At 36.5% G+C, this 19,934-nt stretch overlaps 1 protein-coding gene across 2 annotated transcripts in view; it reads right to left on the bottom strand.

Moving 5' to 3' along the window:
• rraga (Ras-related GTP binding A) overlaps positions 1–19,934 on the bottom strand; it is a 143,651-nt gene that overhangs the window by 85,685 nt on the left and 38,032 nt on the right. For both annotated transcript variants that reach the window (XM_073921199.1, NM_199714.1), the window contains 1 exon segment: positions 17,968–18,053. In XM_073921199.1, coding sequence (XP_073777300.1) covers positions 17,968–17,994 — 27 coding nt within the window. In that variant the 5' untranslated portion in view covers positions 17,995–18,053.

Raw genomic sequence — 19,934 nt, 5'->3', positions numbered from 1 at the left:
ATAGAAGCACTTACATTAAAAAAACACAATAATATACGGTTTAAAAACGGTGTGATGTAAGCTGTTAAACTTTAATAAAAGCAATACATGGTGGACTGCAGAAATAAACGATCTTTTATACACTCTAGCCTGAATATGAGCACAAATAATATATTCTCTTATTGTTATATTTGTTGTTGGTATTTGTTATCTTCATAGGGGTAGAAATAACACTTGTAAAATATGAACAATAACATATAAACAACACATACATTTTTAGAAAGGTTTTTATTTTTAATTAGCCATCAACAGAACCCAAAATATAGCCTACACACCATAACGATTTACCATGCGGGAACAATCGTGCGTTTAGAAGATAAATACAGCAAGATTACTAAATATCAACAGGATATTTACACATCCCAACCCTGCAATTTGTCAATTTGTGCAAAAAAACTTTGCACTATTAATACAACGTCTATCTGCTGCAACATCACTAGTATATTGTTTATTCATTTTCGCTTGAATTGTTTATTTATTTAATTTTTTTGCCTCCGTTTTCATTTGGTTTATTCGATGCCTTCATTATATCTGGCAACAAGGAATTTACATTCATTTTAATGTTAGCTGGAGTGTTCAAATAAAACGCCAACAGTAAATGATGTAAATAAATAATATCTAACATTTACAGCTCTATTAGGTTATATAAGATTCAATTTCAAGAACCTTATAATGATTTATAACAGCAAATTCAGTAGATTACTTAATAACATGCCAAAACTTAAAATGCAGAGACGTCCTATAAAGCAAGTTCAAATAACCTTAGGAGATCAACGTGGAGATTATTATTTAGACACAAAGAGAATTACTGCTAACGATCTCCTGTATTTTCCCCGTACTTAAATGGGTTTTATTTTATTGTGCAGTTTTATTGTCGTTTTCGTATTTCTTAATTCTTGTGCACTACAAAATGTATTCAGTTGTATTATTATTTAATACTTGTGCAATCGATACAGGTTTATTGTTATCTATTTTGTCCTTTATTTAAATAATTGCTATGTATGCTGTTTGCATCTTTATTCAAAGGTTAAACTCAGTGATACACTTTGCGTTCACATAGTAGCATGCGTTTGTTGTTATATCAACAAAAATGGTTGTAATAACGTTAACAAATGTGAAGGTTTTATATAATGAAGATTCAATCGCGCCAGCTCCGGGCAGCAGCGCACATAACCTACTCGCGGCGTCGCGGGCTGATTCCGGCTCGCATGCGGCAGCGCCTGCTCGCTCGGCCGCCGCATCTGGCTCAATTGACTCAGGCTAGAATCGGGCAGTGAGTCCAGGCATCCGGAGTAGGTCCAGCAGAGGTAGTCAGTCTGAGGGGTAAGTCTCCGGCAGGCAAGAACTGGCCCCAGTGTATTTTGCTATCTGGGTGGCTAGGCGTGTATTAGCAAACTAATAAAGCCCGACAAAAGCTCTGACCTTAGCGAATAAACAGTGTTCCACCAGATTATGTATGTCAGAAACTGTAGTTTACTGCTGAACTCATTTTGTCATAGTAAAATATCACAGAAATCGAGTAATAACACTTCAGTCTTCTGCCGAAGCTCAGACGCCGCGCTTTGAGAAACTGTCAATCACAGCTGTCAATCACGATGAAAGGCCCAGCATTAAATTACTACTAAAAACAAACTGTTTACAAAAATGAGGATCTGCACCTATTTCAGCACAATAATCAGTGCCTTAATCGACCAGAACCATCTTTCGGGACATTTTATTGCAAGTGTAATTAATTTTTTTATTTGGGCTCAAGTATCCTTCATTAACACGGAGGAGGCGGGCTTTATGACTTGTACTGCAGCCAGCCCCCGGGGGCGATCTAACGGCCGAGACCTTCCCTCAAACGCAGGCTTGCGGCACACTTGGCCTGCATAGTTACCATGAATAGGATTCAAATTGGGATAATTTTGACAATTACTACTTTTTTCAGGTTGGAGCTGGAATTCATGTATATGCTGTGAGGTCAGTTCAATGTACAGCGTGCATCGCATTGTCAGACTATTGTTGTTGACACTTTGGAGTGAAAACAGACTGAACTTGAGGCCGGGTGACCTGGTCCGATAAAATCACTACACAGACAGCATGATCGTCCTTCTCGGAACCGCAAATGGCCATGGCACGACCAGTAAAACTCGCACATCTCCCTCGTCAGCCACTATTCAAAACACAGGCGCGCGCTGACAAAAAGCGGGAGATGCGTCTCTATAGCAACCTCTCTCGACACAACCTCTCCAATGCGGCGCTTTGCGATATTTGCAAACAAAACATATGGATCATTTTTATTATAATTTGACAGTAACGGAGGAACGCCGCGAAATTTAGCGAAGTAAGAGTACTGATTTTTCTCTAATAATTTACTTGAGTAAGAGTAAAAGTACACATATTTAAATTTACTCAAAAAGTACACGTTACCCAATAATTTTAGTCAAGTAAATGTAACAAAGTAAATGTAACTCGTTACTACCCACCTCTGAAAATTAGAGCCTGCTTAGGCCTATTCGTGCTAGTCTGTTAGACAAATTTGGTTAAAACAGGCGTGGATAAAACAGAGATATGCGCATAACAAGGTTTTATGCGTCCCGCAATATGGGATTTCAAGAGAGTGAAAGAATAAGTAAGGTAAACTTCAAAAACTTGTAGATGTAATGCGTGGACATGTCTCTCAGCGCAAAGCATAACTAAACCTTTACATGTCCACGCTTAGTCAACGATCAGGTCTATCGATAAAAGTGTTATCGACAATCAATAGATCAAGTAATCATTAGCATCCTTAAATAAAATACATTAAAGTATATTTCACCCTAAATTCACCATACTCACCATTAAAAGGAGAGTTCATCCAAAACTGAAAATTCTGTGACCATTAACTCACGTTGTTCCAAACCGTTTTTTTTTTTTTTTTTTTTTTTCTGATGTTGAACATGTGGCAATTAGGATGTAAATCCATACCACCTGGAGGAAAATGATTACAGGTTAAAAAGAAAAGAGCGGAAGAGGAAGTAAGAAGAACGGTACGAGGATAGCACTGAAATCAGTGGTCGAATGAGTTGGCTCTGGAAGTGTCGAGAAGTGTAAGCGCCAAAAAGCGAAGTTGCAAAAGTCTACCGGTGGTGATCGGATCCAGTGAAGAGTGCAGTTAAAGCGTTTTGGAGAGACATTTTGGCTGAGATGGTGGATTTAGCTGTCGCCGTCGCCCGAGATCATGTGCGGTGTCCACAACAAAGGGAGCTGAGTGACGTCGCTCTACATAGACGCGGGCTGTAGGTGATTTTCCTCTAGTTCACCGGTTTCAGGTACTTTACACTTCGACAACAAACAAGGAAAACAAAACGTTAGCATACCAGCATCGTTGATGGGTTGACTGCCAAAGCGATGGGTTTCAGCTGTTGACATTATCCATACCACTCCTACGCTTTGAATGAACTGTTAGTGCGCACATACATTCCTTGCATAGAGGCCGCTGGACACCCAGACACACCCACACATACACATACACACACACACATACACTATCACACGCACACACATACATTGAACGAACTGTTTAACATTCAGATTCCAGCTGATGCTTCCAGTAACGTTATGTTGGTTAATTGAGAAAAAACTGGACTCTGATGCGACTGAACTATGTTTCCGTGAATTAATTTTATATGTGGTTTACCTTTGAATGGCCAGAGAACCAATGATTGTGAGGGGTGTAATTTCCATGGGGTTTGTTCTTGTATATGGATGAAATGCTCACTGCTGTCTTTCACTTAGTAAATACTGATTATGGTTGTGATTGCAGTGGATAAATTCTTCTGTGAGTGTGGTATAAATTCATCATGATGTTTTCATAAAGCTGTTTATTTTCAATTGTGCTTTTGAGCGATCTATTGGTAGTGATATTTCAGTGATAGAAAAATAAATATTTCTATGCATACTCAATTGGTGAATTTGTGTAAAATTTTTGTGTATTTTTGTGTGTTATGTTTAGTATAGTTTGTAGTCGGTGGCTTATTGCTATCTGGGTTAAAGTTAAATTTGTAATATATTGACAGATTTATTCTGTCTGGCACCCGAACAAAAAGCTAAATATTACCTACTTGGGGTTTAAGAAAGGGCCACCGTTACAGAGTAAATAGTTATTGGATATATATATAACTATATATATATATATAATATCCAATAACTTGTAGGTAATGTCTTTGGTTGTCGAAAACTTGAACAGTAAATGCTGAATTAAGATTGTTCTTTTGTTTATTATTTTATTATTTATATTGTCAGAGAGCTAAAACATTTCACTAAATGCGTTAAATCAGTTGCACAAAGCCATTGGCATGCTGAAAATCTCTCTCTCTCTCTCTCTCTCTCTCTCTCTCTCTCTCTCTCTATATATATATATATATATATATATATATATATATATATATATATATATATATGTATATATATATATATGTATATATATATATATATATATATATATATATATATATATGTATATATATGTATATATATATATGTATATATATATATATATATGTATATATATATATATATATGTATATATATATATATGTATATATATATATGTATATATATATATATATATATATATATATATATATATATATATATATATATATATATATATATATATATATATATATATTTATTAGCGCTGTCAAAATTAGTGCGTTAACGAATGCGATTAATTTAAAATAATTAACGCGTAAAAAAATTTTTTACGCAATTAACACAGTAGCAGGTATGTTTTATTTCCTGTTTTGGTGGACGTGTGTTCAACATGCAAGAAATGTGGATAAGACCAAGGCAGCACTTTTTGAAGGCAAGTTCCAGTATTTAACAATTAGTTGCATCACAGGTTATCCAGAATTTCATGCAATTGTTTCATTTTAACTTTCGACTTCTGTTGTAAGTTGTTACCGCATGGCGAACAAAGAAAATCCTCCGCATTTCGTGACTCTGTGTTCCTTTAAGGTAATAAAATCGCTGATTAGGCTATACGGTAGACTTTTAATACAGTAGGTGAGAGTTCAAAGTGACTATTACCGCCGCGTCATATACCGCCGCCGTTTGAAATAGGAGCCGCTTTGTTTTTAGTGTATGACCACAGTTTGTGAATGAGCCGCCAGGGGGCGCAAAGGGACGGGATGCGAACCGACAGAAATAGCCCACATGGCAGCCTTAAATATGCTATTGTGCTTGTAAATGAGACTAAACAATAAGTCAAAGCATTATATTTCCTTTATTAATCATTTAAAATTTGTTAACACACTTTATTGTTATTCTAAACTTTTTAAGTGCAAAGAGGATTCTTTTTGAAAAATAGAATTGAAGAAGTTAAAGACAACTAATATGAAAGCACAAACATTCAGTACAAATATTCTAAGTATGCCTAAATTAAAAAATTAAAGCAGTCTTTTAGCCTAAATGTAAAGAGATTTTCAGTGTTTGCTATTTTGGTAGGACTAACACAAGACCTTTTCATTTATGTTTTAATTTACGTTTTTATTTACATTTTCGTTGTTGATTATATTTTACTATTTAATTTTATGTCACAATTATTGTACATAATAATAAACGAATAATGAAAAATAATAAAAATAGGCCTTATGTATTTAAGGACATGTGGAGAAACACTAAGAAACGGTCAGGCGCATGGTCTAAAGAGCTTAAGTTGAATACTGCTTCATAAAATAATTTTGCCGCAGGACATATCTCGCAGGTTTATTTTTAATAGTTTTCAGTTAATTTTTTTTTGTTTCAAAACAACAATGTTCTCTTTAAAGTTCTCTTTAAAGTATAACTGTTGTTTTGTTTTTTTACTTAATGGCAGAGTATGTTTTGTATTTTAATTTCAATTTCAGTCACCTTATATATGCATTTGAAATATAACGCTCGCATAACCGCGGAAAGAAGAAAAAAACTGTCAAAGGTTAGAGCTAATTCATCAAAATTAGCTATATTAAAATACAGCATGTAAGTTAATACAGGCAGAGTGTGAACAAACTCAAGGTAAGGCTTAGATATGCGCTTGCCTTTTAATGCATTTAAAAAGATTTGCGGCCTTTTTATAGGCTACAGGCGACTATGGTGTATAATGTTTCTTTTATTATTTATTATTTTGTATGGTAAAGAACAATGCACTGTATGTTATTGATATAAACTTAGGTTAAAATTTACTATTGATAAACGTGACCTACCTCAAGCAGATCACTTAAAGTATAATAAAATAATGTTAACGTCAATGTTCTTCTTTAAAGTAAAATTGTTGTTTTGTTTTTTTACTTAATGGATCAGTATGTTTTGTATTTTAATTTTAATTTCAGTCACCTTACATATGCGTATGAAATATAGCCTAGGCTAATGCGCGCATAACCGCGAAAAAAGAAGAAAAAGCTGTCAAAGGTTTGGCCAGTGTGTTTTTTGTCTAATAAATGATAGTTTTTTTTTACTTTAAAACTTTAAAACAGATTGCTATTTTTCTAATGACATAGGCTATGATTTAATAAATTTGTATTTTAAAAAGTTCTCTTGTTTAAATTTTTTAACTGCACTTTTTAGGAAATATTTTAGTACATCAAAAAGTGTGGTTATAATGACATCTGACTGGCTAATCCAGCAAAAAAGTCACTAAAATGTAGTATTTAAATCTCATAGTTAAATGGAAACTGAAGCGTATAACTGCAAAAAGGTCCATTTGAGAAAAAAAGAACCATCCCTTTCACCAGGCTGGCAACGGGCCTCGTGTGTGCGCATGAGTCGATATGTTGCCTTTTTATAGTCTACATGCTACTATGATGTATAATAATGTTGTTATTGTTGTTTTGTCAGGTAACCTTAGGATAAAACTTATAATTCATAAACGTGTTAGAAATAAAGCATGAAAAACACGTTAAAAACTATTTCTTTTGCGTATAATCGGGCAAAAAACAGTCATACAGTTGGTTAAGAGGATATATTTATTCTGAGAAAAAAAGCAAATAGAAATACAACTGAACTGAATGTTTATTTTTAAGTTGTCTCTAATACTCTAATACTGAAGACGTCGGTGGGCACTAACAGAGGTTCATGGGGACCGTAGAAATTCCTTCACTCTGTCCTTTATGCGTTTGCTGACAGCGCTGGTCAGGTTAGGGAATCTCTTAATCACGCTGTCTCTAACGAACTGTTTTAGGTTCACGGGCAAAGCAACTTTGCCTCTTGAACCATCCCAGTTCATTGTGGATGCCCACTCCGGGTAGCGCTGGTCTGGCACAACTGCACGAAACAGCAAGCAACCGTATCGATCTGGCCGTCCATGACTCTGAACCATAAGCATGTCAATGTGCTCTTGAGTGGGAGGGGAGAACAGTAAATCGGGATGGCAACTTGAATTTGAAGTCGGGCCAGCAGAGGTGACTTCGGACTGTTCCATATCCTCATTCTGGTTAACGGGTGTACGCATGGGGTCTTGTGTCCACTGAGCTTCCGTTGCTGCTGTTTGCACTTCTTTCAGCTGAAGCACAGTGGTTGCATGAGTTTAAATCATATCCTTGTGACTGTTGTTTAAGTCTGAAAGGGCTGCTTTGCAGGCATTCAGCTCCTTTCGCATAGCCTCCGTCTCTAGCACACCAGCCGCAAGCTACTCTCTCTCAGTGCCTTAATAACGCAGGGCTGCCTCTTCGGCTGATGCCTCGGATCCTTCGCCACAGCCGGGGGTGTAGTGTGTGGGTTGATCACACTTAACAGCGCACCGGCCTTGGTCAAGCCAAAAAATTAAGACAAGCTTCTTTAAAGCCATCAAAACATTCTGGCGGCATCGTTTGACAATAACTGTCTGCAACAGATACATCGACCACCTTCAGAAAGTTTTGCCAGCTGTGGTAGAGCGCAACGGAGGCTCCACTGGAATGTAGCAGATGCGTTAAAACTTGGTATTATTTATTAAACTGACATTTTATTACACCATATCAGTATGTTGTCTCTTTTTTATAAATGGTTGAAAATTTACAACACATAAACTAAGACACACACACACACACACACTAATTTATATTTGGTTGACAATAAATAAATAAAAGAAAGAATTAATGAATGAATCCTACAGTCTGCTTGTGCCTCTATGTTTGTTAGAGTTACTGGAGACATTCAGTAAGACACAGTCAAATCAGTCCAGATGCACTGGAGAGACCTGAAACATGTTAATTTTTCCTTATTGGCTATATTACATTTAGATGTTGCATATTCTGTGGTCTTAAGGAAAGTGTGAAATAGGGCTGTAACGATACACGATATAAAATCGAAATCGCGACACTCAGATCTACGATCCTGTGTCGCGGTGTGATAAGGGAGAATCGCGACACACCCCGTGACTACCTTTCCGATAACGTCACGCGTGCCTGCAAAAGTTGAGCTAGTTGAAGAAGAACGTGAGGAAACACTTTTTTCCGCTCGACATTACGAGCACTGCTCCGTTTAAGCCCTCGCAATTAGCGTTTAACCGGGAGAGCTCGCACGGAGCTCTTAGTAAGGGACTGTCTGAATGTGTCAGGAATATCAAAAACAAAACCAACTTAACCCCTCTTGACAACAGACAACAGCAGAAACATTGCCAGTGCTGTCAAAGCATTGTTGTTAATGTGGCTGCTCAGAGAGGGATAGGCGTTCACCAGATGCCCCGACTCCTCTGCACAGGAAACTTTTCTGTAACCTTGCTGTGCGCTTTCTGTTTGAACCTTTGAGAGTTAACGTTACGTGCTGACTGACAGCGCGATGCGTGAGGCCAGGAAACAGGACGAAGCTTTCAGTTAAGATGAACACAGTTTCTATAGTTATACTTTATTTATAGATAAAGGTATATGACTCTGGTTATAATCACTCTATCTTGCTGGAAATTTATAGCCGTTTCGCTTTACTTCAGGACGCATGCCGCTCTGAAGGTCTAATCGCTGTTTTAAGTTATCCAGAGCTGTATGAATGTACAAATCTTGAACATAACAATAGCATTAAATATAACAATTGTAACAACACAGACAGCAACACTTATGCACAATCGATACCCAGCTGATTCAGTCATTTCATAAGAGGACCGCGCTTCTTCTCTTCTTTTTTCCTTGTCAACATAAAGGCAGTGAGATGCGCCTTGTTTTCGGCTTATAAAGCATGTATGCACATTAATGCAATAGCATTATCAAAAGTAGGTCCACATAAAGAGTTCCAGTATTTGTGTGTTGGAGACAGGAGCGGGTATTGTTCGTTGAACACACAGCAGCACACACACTCCCCCAGTAAAATGGGCAGTTTCTGTTCGACAGGGACTCAAAGTTGTTTTGTATGTGTTGGATTATCGGGTAGAATTTTTCCCGGATCTCGGAGTATTTAGTGCACTCAGTAAGAATATGCAGTGATGACTAATAACTAAGTGATGTGGGTATATGGTGTGCTTCAATCCGGCTACCACCGCAAGTGCGGGAAGCACTGTAATTTATAGTTTTTCCAACTGGGAAAAGGCAAATCAACGAACTATGTTTGTGATAATGGGACCTTGGCTAACGACGGTTTTGGGAAACGCATCTAATTATATATGTTTCACTATAGACTATCCTTTGCCGTGCAACAGTACAATTTTGCTTTTGACCTATGTCGAGTAAAAGCAACACGCATCCCGGCATTATGGATATAGTTAATTATTAGCTAATAATATTTAATAAAAAAAAAATAATAATAATAAGAAGAATTAGTTGACATAATGCTTTTTTAAACAAGATTTTTTTTTCTCTCTACATGCACGTGAAAGAGAAAATGAAAAGAGAAAATAAACAGACAAATAATATGCGGCTCACTTTGCATGCGGATATGCCCATTTATTTAATTAATTTATTAAAACATGAGAGTTTTTAACATGAAGTGGCAGTTGGTCAAACATTTTTAACATAGCCTGTAATAAATAATAAATAGCTTACTGATAAAGTATGTTGAGGTGATCGCAAGTTCACAACTGTGAGATAATGTGCTGTGAGGTGATGTGCTCTACCGGCAGGATAATCTATATTATTTAGCTGTTTTTCATATGCGCACGTTTAAGATTTGAGATAACATTGCCATGATAGTCAAAGAAATCAAAACATTATTTTCACCCCAACGCAATTTAATCGGGCACTGAATGCTGATAACTTAATTCTTATATTTGCTTTTTGACTTCTCACCATGGCTCTTTTCTACAGCATAGTATAGTGTAAGAGCATGTCTATTACCAGAAAAACTAAATTAAAATTATATTTTAATTGAACACGTCACATTACATACAGTAAGCTACGCCTACAGAACAGTCTGTTTAGCATTGTGAAAAGGCAAAGCTGAATATCTGTGGTTAAAGTGCCACCCAGCGGTCAAATGCTGCTGGCGCATCAAGTACCGCTGTCGCCGCGGTATGAATGGCGGCACAAGGAACACATTGAAGTAGTAACATCTGTAAGAGTATAATCTTAATCATATTAAAATCTGAGTATTGGTGTCTTATGTACATGTACTCAGAAAGTCTCTGGTGAAGTCGCGAGCTGTCAAAGACAGGGCATTACTCTGCCTTTCGGCATGACCCCTCCAGGTTTAGCGCGTTTCCTCATTAAACGCAACGAAAGCGTATGCTTCGCGTTGTTGTGTAAGAATCCTTGTAAAATACAGTAATTCTTTAGAACGCTTAGTTTAAGCAAATTTGAACGCAATCATGCGTGTTGAATCTGAAGGGAGTCACTCCAGCGCGTTGTGTGTGTGTGTCTGTGTCAGGCCCGTTGAGGGGTGTCAGGGGTGGAGTGAGCGACGTATCTGAATAGGGGCGTGTGCGCGCGAAACGTACCTGAAGGACGGTGGGAGTGAGTTGCGCGCGATATACCTGAAGAACTAGGAGGGATGCGGTGGAGAGGGGTGTGCAATGTATTTAACGACCGGTTTGCGAGAGATTATCATTAATTTGCGGGCATTCGGGAGTTTCTGTGGATTTGCGGGATACTCCTAGTCTTAGCAACTGGATGAATGTAAAGGAGGATTAAGCCAAATTGTTTCTACTTTAAAATTAATGTTCTCAACTCACAGCAATAAAACTTTACAATGAGTGCAACAGTTTGTATTCAATAGTTTTTATTTTTATTGGTTTTTTTATTGGTTTTGAAATTCAAATGGCATTAACATGCCTGTGTTTTAATTTCTGTAATAAATATGGCTGTCAAGCAAGGATCTTGATGGTTTATTGTGGGTATGTTTTTTACATGAAGAAATCTGTGTTACAAGGTATAGTATATATATATATATATATATATATATATATATATACTAAATATAATATATTTATATTATAATATAATATATTTAGTGAATATACTAAATATACTAAATATGACCTCACATTTTATATGTTTGCAGCCTATGCAACTTCAGTCCAACATAAAAATCATTTTGGATGGTTCAATTTTCTGCATTTTTCACATCAATAGCAAATATTTTGAGGGGTGTTTTTGACAATTGTTTGCCACCAAATGACGAATATGAAAAAACGAATACGACAGTTTCAGACTCAGTGAGGGTTTTGAGGCTTGCGCAGCTTCTTGAGGAGAAATCAAACAAATGAGTGCCGTTTTCTGAAGTCTACGAGCGCAACACACACAAATAAACTAAGTTGACATACTGAAATTAAATTTCAAAAGTGAAGTTTTTATATTTATAACATTTGAATACAGTTCAGCAACATACATCACACGACCTGACGACCAAGAGAGCTGACAACTGACCATCACTTAATTTACCATCACCTCTTGATTGAAAATGTGATACTGATTTAAAACGCGTTCATACAGGCACAGCCTAATGAAAATCAAGGATTTTTAGGCACTTTTTCCAGCACCTACTTTTCTTTTTGAAACTGACACGCAACATATTGAACACCTGAAATGTCTTCTCAGCAATTTATAAAAATACTGCATAGGAAATATCTATCTATCGATTTATACTAATTAAAGCCATTATTATAATTAATAATAATATAATAATTAATTAATCGTATATTAATCATATAATAAACTTGCACTAAATGTGCTTGTGAATTTTATTTGTTGATGTTCTCTCACAGATGGAAAGAGAACAGAATATTTGAACTCAAGTTATAATACAATTACACTGCTAAAATAGTTTAAAAAATAAGTTTTAGTAAATAATACTAAAAATTTTACAAATTACTCTTATAAAAACTACTCTGAGTACTAGTTTTGAATTTTGAAAAAAATCTGATAATCATTAAGGCCATTTTTAAGAATAAAATTATTTAAATGGTTTAATTGCGTAAATCACAAGGCTACATATAGGAATTTGCTAGGGGTGTAACGATACACTCAGCTCACGATACGATGTGCATCCCGATATAATGTTCAAGATTCAATATGTATCACGATATTTGGAATAAAAATTGAAAATGTAACTGAAATGCAAATTTTACCAAGTAAACTATTTTTTATGTATTTCTTTTGTTTCAACTTGTTAAACTGAACCTTCTTTTAGAAAATATATTAAACAGGCCTGTCTCTGGAAAATAAAACAATTTAAAAACTTCTTTAAAAATATTATTGAAATGACAGAGACAAAATTAAGGAACAATTTAAGTAAAGGTGCAAAAAAAATAAGTTTTCTATTCAATTGAATTTAACAGTAAGAGCTTAAGGCTTTGCTTGGTCACTTGCGTTTTTTGTGTGTGCAAAAAAAAAAAAAATCCACATTTCCAGGTAATCAGCAGTTCTATAAGATAATCCTGAACTTATGTGTATCTGTCTGAGAGGTTTTTATGGATGGCTGTCTTCATGTTCATCACACTGAACTGAGCTAAACTGAACTGAACTTAAACACTAAAACCTGAACCACACTGTTCCAGTTACTGAACCACACTGTTCCAGTTACTATGACCATTTATGTGAAGCTGCTTTGACACAATCTACATTGTAAAAGCGCTATACAAATAAAGCTGAATTGAATTGAATTGAATGTTGGGCATGATGAGTGACAGGGTGGCCGTCTTTTCATTACACAGGACAGTCGTGACTCTTTACAGCAGTTTAGGCAGGTTTACTATTTCTTCGGCGTCGCTGATGTCGGTGCTATCAAGTGTATCATGTTTACGTGCATTTTTGTGTACCTTTGTGCTCAAAAGGGTTAATGCTCGTCGTAATCATAACTCTAAAATGCGATATGATTGTTTAAATAATGTGTACGTTTTCGGTTTCATTTCCACTGCTAAGTGCTGTTCATACTTCCCACGCGGCTCCTAAAAGATCACTCTGTTCCACAAACTGAATGTTGTTTACCACTTTATTACCTGTTAGTCACAACCTGCAGGTTCTGTTCACTGAAGCATACGCACGCGTCTATCATAGTCCGTCCTCTGTAGTAACAGCTCACGTCATGTGTGATTTTGCGGCCGCCAATACATCATTATATGAAGACAGAATGATTTTTTAGGGTGAATTGTACCTTACAAATACAGTATGTGACTCTTTCAACACCATTAGGAGGTATCCATGTCGCTGTGCAAAGTATGTAAATCACTGTGAAGACTTTAAAACTTAGGATGTTTGACCCAGTATGTGTGTCAAAAAGCGGACGAGTCTAAAGCAATGACTGTACAACCGAAATGTTGCCAGACGTCTGATTTTGAGAGGATGGGCCATCCTCTATTTCAACTCCACTCATCTTGGTCTGCTAACATTACTGCTGCTGCAATCTGAACTCACGTGCGACAGCAGGTGGAACGTAGCTCACGTGCAAACAGTTCAACTAATAAGAGAAAACGGACGTCATATTGTAATCAAATCGTCGTAACGCCACGATGCATATCGAGACATTTTTGCATCGCAATAAATCGTACAACGATAAATCGTTACACCCCTAGAATTTGCACTAACAAAGTATGGTCGATTTTTCCTTTTATGACAATAAATCATTTTTAATAGCACTGGCAAAACTACCACATACTTTTCAGGGCATAGAAACACTTTTTTGTCAATTTTTAAACAATACTTTCAAGCTTTGAAATGTTTAATAAAAGTATATGATGAAAAGATTTAAATTTGGGGTTTTATTTACATATTTTACACTGTTTTTCCTATTTGCTCATTGTTGTCTATACAATATTTTACTTTACACTTGATCTTAAACTAAAAATAATTTTACAAAAAAGACAAGAACACTGTCAGTAATAAAATAATAAAACAAATGACTTTGTTCACTTGAGGTATTTGCAATCTGACAACACTACATTTCTCAAAGCAGTGTTTTTGGATGTTTATTTTGATAAATGTAACTGATTATTTTGACCTGTAATGCCTGCACAATAGTGATGCTTTAAGACAGATCAGGAAACCGCAATTATGTATAAATCACAAAAATACCTCATCCAGAAGCATTTCTAGCATAACTATTTTGTCATAAAGAAATTAAAAAGTTCCACCTTTGCTGAAAGTTCTGGTAGGCTAAGTTTCACTTCACAATACAGCCAAATAAATCCGTAAGCATTGTCATGCATCAATCTAATTCTAAATAATTGATAGTTTTTGACAAAGTTTAGCCAAGGAGCAAAGATTAAGGAAGTAATTTCTGCTTCTAAGAGATCGCGTTTGTATAGTCTGTGCGCACACACGCGATGATGAGATCATGAGAGGATTTGCAGTTAATTTGAAAAAGCCTTTTTAAGAGCTCGCAAATCCAGTTTTAGTGATTAACGTACATGGCTGTGCTCTCGTGTTATAATAAAGCACTAGCGACATTTGCAGAAATGAAGATTGTGCAATACCTGCATTTCCGCGACGAAATTCAGACTGTATTAAACCAGGCTTAAGAAGAGTGACAGGTGGTCGGAGAGAAGAGAGCCAAACGCGTGTAGATCATCAAAATTGCAGGATGTCGGCGGTTTAATTACTCTTGCAAATAACATAGACATCTCTATAGTGAAAACACCCGAAAAGCATTATTCCAATAAAACATTTGCTTTTAATTTGTTATTTTCTGCCACTGGAACACAGAGAGTCCTTTGTCCTGCCCTTGCACGCTGCTCTATCCCATGATGCCCTGCGAACAAATTCCTGAATGGGAGTGAAGCGAAGCAAATGACGCAGGTAGGTCGCGTGACCATGACAAAATAGCGGATGTAGTAAGTCCGAATTCCATTCATACTTTTCACATTCATACTGTATAGAACATACTTTTCTAACGGCCGAGTAGTACATTTACATTCAAATGCAGTACCTACTGAGTAGTAGGCGGTTTCGGACGCAGCCTGTCTTGCGTACAGTATGTTTGTTTGTGCATAGTGGTTCGACTCTAGCTCCAGTTCACTCTTTGTGAATCTCCCACACATTTTTGAATGGGTTTTGTTTCACAATTCTCTCCAGGGAGCAATTATCCCTATTGCTTGTACACTTTTTTTCATTCGCTTTGCCTCTATATTAGCATGTTTAATTGGACCAATCAAAACTCTGAGGCAGAACATGTGTTGAGAGTCTATGTTTATGGGTAGCAAGTTGGCATGATGACAACATCTCGGTGGAACCACTTCTGAGCACTTTATCTGAATGGATGCTCCAAGACAAAACTCTACTCTCTCTCTCCAGGGTCCAGAGCAACCCCCCTCTCTGCTCTAAAACATGCTGTTTTGAACTTTTCTTCAAATCTTCTGCAACTTCCTCAGAAACCTAAGGATGAGACCTAAGCATTGAAACCTTCAAGAAAGCAGGCGGAAACCCAAACAGAAAAGGGTTAATTGCACCGCGCTCTGACATTTCATATTTGATTACGCTTGGTTTGCTTTTACAAACTCCGAGGTTTTTCCATCATTACATCCTCTCAACCACTTACTTCACAATTGTTACTCTTCCCTATGCTTGTATGAATGTGTTTTTGTGTTAGGTGTTAGTTTCTGTTAGATTAGTAAATAAGTTTAATTTTGTATAAAGAAAGGTGCCTGTGTATTTTAATGAATCTAATGTCTTAAACTTTGATCTTGCTACCCTGCTCAAACTTTATGGGTTTTTATTTTGATAGCATCGCTGGACGATTCGTTTGTTCGGAACTAAAGAGTCGATTCATTTGAAGGCCCGTTCAAATGAATCTTCCTCCCGCTAAGCTAGTCCGCTATATAATGGTCCAGATGGTACACGAGCATTGAAATCTAAATCATAACTCGCAACATTATAACGGCGGGAAAGGTGCGGGAAGAATAACCTTGAGCTAATTTTTACAGTAATAATGGTGTAGAATCACTTTAATCTACATTATAATTTGTTACAGATTATTGATGTAGATATGCGTGCTAGTTAATCTACATTATTAATATAATTTGCTACATGTTTATTTGTGGAGAATAAGCAAAGCATTAAATATGTAATTTTTACACTGTATTCTTCATCAGAGTGCATAAATCAAACCATGACGATTTGAGACTTAAGCCTGGTACATATTACAAGTTTCTTCGCTGGTGTTTTGTTTTTTTCTGAAAGCTTCCTTAAATGTAAAAGTGGTTTAAACTCGCTCATTTTGAGGCAGAAATTGGCAGACGTGAAACAATCTTAACCACAAGGAAAACACAAAACAAAACTTTTCTTCTAGAGTTCCTTCACAGGACTCCACACTTGTAAACAGTCGCTCCAACAGACCAGCTCTCTGTCCTGCCCACACTTGTCAAAAATTCCAAGCCGACCAATCATGTAGCTTGTGCTATGCGTCGTTGTAGCGTGTAGTTTAATTTTTTGAGAGATGCGCGTCAGCAACGCCGACGGCCAGGGCGAGGGCTATGCGTCCACGCGTAGGCTGCGCTGTAGCACACGTGTACACTTGACGCAGAAGTATAAATCAGCCTTAATACACATACGCAACATCCCTACATGTTGTTGTAAAAAAAATAATAAATGGGTGAAAAGAGAAGAGAGAACCCAGTCCAGGAGACTCGAAACAAGCAGAATTCCTTTATTGAGACGTGTTGGTTAATCTGCAGTCATACAGCGTCTTTAAGATGTTCATGTGTCTGCAAGAGCCTACTAGAGGTCCGCAGTCTGCAAGTTCTTTCACGAGTCTCTCACAAGTCTCACACAAGTCTCACACAAGTCTGCAAATAGTCTGAATTAAGACAAAGATTTCATGGCTATATTGTGTTCTTAGGAGGAGGGGATATAGCTAAACAAAGCATGCAAATTCAGTATTGGAGTCAGCATGGCATAGGTGTTAAAAAACGGCCCAGCTACTGACCACACAAGTTAATCAACATAGGGTTTCTGTAGCATAAAAGGAACACCCGAAGACAAAGACAGAGTCGTTTAAAGCATTTGCATCACTGGCTTAGCCTGTTGTCAGAGAGATAAAGGTTAAATGTCCCTCCTAGCTGGGATGTTAATGAAATTATATAATTAAAAACCAGAGAATATAACTTTTCAGTTATACGTAGATTATTGTTCATTTGGAATTAGTTGATAGAAATTTATATTTCCACAGTACACCCATACATGTAGCATGGGGTCAGAGGTGATTGATTGGAGGGGACTCCTGAAAGTAATTTTCCATTACTTTCTCTAATAATGTGCAAGGACACATTTTGTAATGAGTTTTAACCTTCTTGTTTGAGTTTTCTTTCCTTCCTTGAGCAAAGTGTCATAGGTTGTCTTTTAACAACTGTCAATTCAGCCATCTTCCCCATGATTGTGTAGCCTACAGAACAAGACTGAGAGACCTTAGAACTTTCAAGATTGATGTAACACAGGTTGAAAATGTAATAGATTTGCATCGACATTTGCATCGACATTGCATGTAAATGGTTTAAAAATAAATGCTCCAATTGTTAATAGGAAAACTGTGTAACAAATGATGAGTAACAAACAGAGAAACAAGTAACAGTTAGTACTGCATAATAATTAAACTTACCTTCTTTTTCATGGCTGTGCTGGACATTTCCCTGCTCGACTTCACTTTGCCACTGTCAATCAATGCACTCCACAGATGATTAAAAACTGCAAAAATACCACAATCACCTTCATTGTTTTGCTTGGCAAGGTATCATTCAACATTGTAATTTTGATAGTGTTAAATTTAAGCATGTATTCCTAAAAAATTACATTTCAAAATTACAAAACCACAATCATTTCATTGAAACCTAAATTATTTTATGTCCAGTTCAGATAGCATGAGAAAACCTATAAAACCCTTATAAAACTCCAAATGCCATTTTCATAAAAGTTCAAATGGAATGGAATACTTGCTAACAATTTCTATGAAATCTGTTTTCATAATGAATTATAGCTTAATTTATAATTAATTATGATCAAGCTGAGACATGCACGCTCACACATGCACTCAATAATGCAATTGATACCACTATGAGGGAGAGGGTATGGGATCAATTTCCCGACAAATGTATGGCAATCTTGGATTAAAAAAAAAGTTTATTTTTCATATTTATGATTATTATTTTATCAGTGACAACGATTTGATTGGTGGGATTTTGATCCCATAGTAGGGTTTGGTGCTGTTTTTTAGATGGTATGTCAAGATAATAGAGTTTAATCTATGCAGCGATAGAGTAAAAATGCAGTGGTGCTCTTTAAAGTTAGTCCAAGGCATTGGACCAATCAAACCTATGAGGTGGAACAAGTGTTGAGAGCTTATGATAATGGGTAGCAAGTTGGAATGACAACAACATCATGGTGGAACCACTTCTGAGCACTCCATCTGAACGGCTGCAAAGTCTTTGTTGTGCTCTTTTCTACCATAATAACTCTGGTGATTGACATATGTGTACTGCATTCTTTGTCGTGAACTGTATTCTTCATCAAAGTGCATAAACCAAACCATGACGGTTGTATGAAGGTAATCCAATAGCAAAACTCGAGAGCTTGCAAATCTGAATGTGAGAACTTGTAATAATAATATTTGTATGTGTTGGCTGAAATGTACTCACAGCTCTGATGTGAACAGCTGCATCTCTCAATTTGCACACACAGACAATAATAAACACACTTGTGTTTTGAAGTCGAAGTTGCAGATTAATAGTTATGCATTTGTAAAATGTCATTCACAAATACAAAATGACCTACACACATGTGCACAGCAAATTTGATTGCAGCTTTGCTGTACAACCACAAGTCGGCCCTCACAACCTCTCAGATTCGTCAGTTTAACTACAAATTTCTCACGCTCTGACTTTTGCTACACATCTTGCGCAATCTCTGTAGCAGAACTCATTTGTGCACTCGTAGATGCAGAGAGCAAGTTATTGTTTTTGGGTAAGTTATTGTTTTTAATAATTATATGTTCAATGCTGTTAGCTAAGCAAAGGTCTGTGCTAGGTGGTTTTGTAGTTTCTATAAGTAACAGTGGACCACAATCACTGTACACAGATGGCGCAGGAGAGGATGATAGAGCATAATCACTGTTTCCTCAGATTACTGTGAAGGACTTTAATCGATTCATTCATAGAGCAGTCACACCAAACAGCAAAGAGAAGTGGTTCAAACTCTACATTTCGAGTTTCATCAATTATTTTGAGGGTGAGTATTATCATGCTATAAATAAGAATAGCAATTAAATGCTTGCCTTGTCTGGTTCATACCAGTTTTTGTTATATTTTAATTACCTGCATCATTTCTATCTGTCCATTTACATGTTTGTGTACTTTGTATGCTTAAAGGAGAGATTAACGTGTTTCAGGTTGATGATGAATTCAGAGAAGCTGCATAGCTTGAGTAGGTTATTTATACTCAAGATGACAATAATCCATCTCATCTACAAAGATATCAAAATGTTTTAGATCATTTGCGAGGAAGCTGACCATTTCTATTTTAACCTACCAAGAGCGATTGTTTACAAGTATGGAGTCCCGTGAAGGAGCTCCA

This window comes from Danio rerio, chromosome 14 (genome assembly GCF_049306965.1).
Source record: "Danio rerio strain Tuebingen ecotype United States chromosome 14, GRCz12tu, whole genome shotgun sequence".
Classification (NCBI taxonomy): domain Eukaryota; kingdom Metazoa; phylum Chordata; class Actinopteri; order Cypriniformes; family Danionidae; genus Danio; species Danio rerio.
The sequence above is the reverse complement of the archived record's forward strand: the minus strand, read 5'-3'. Positions and strand labels throughout refer to the sequence as shown.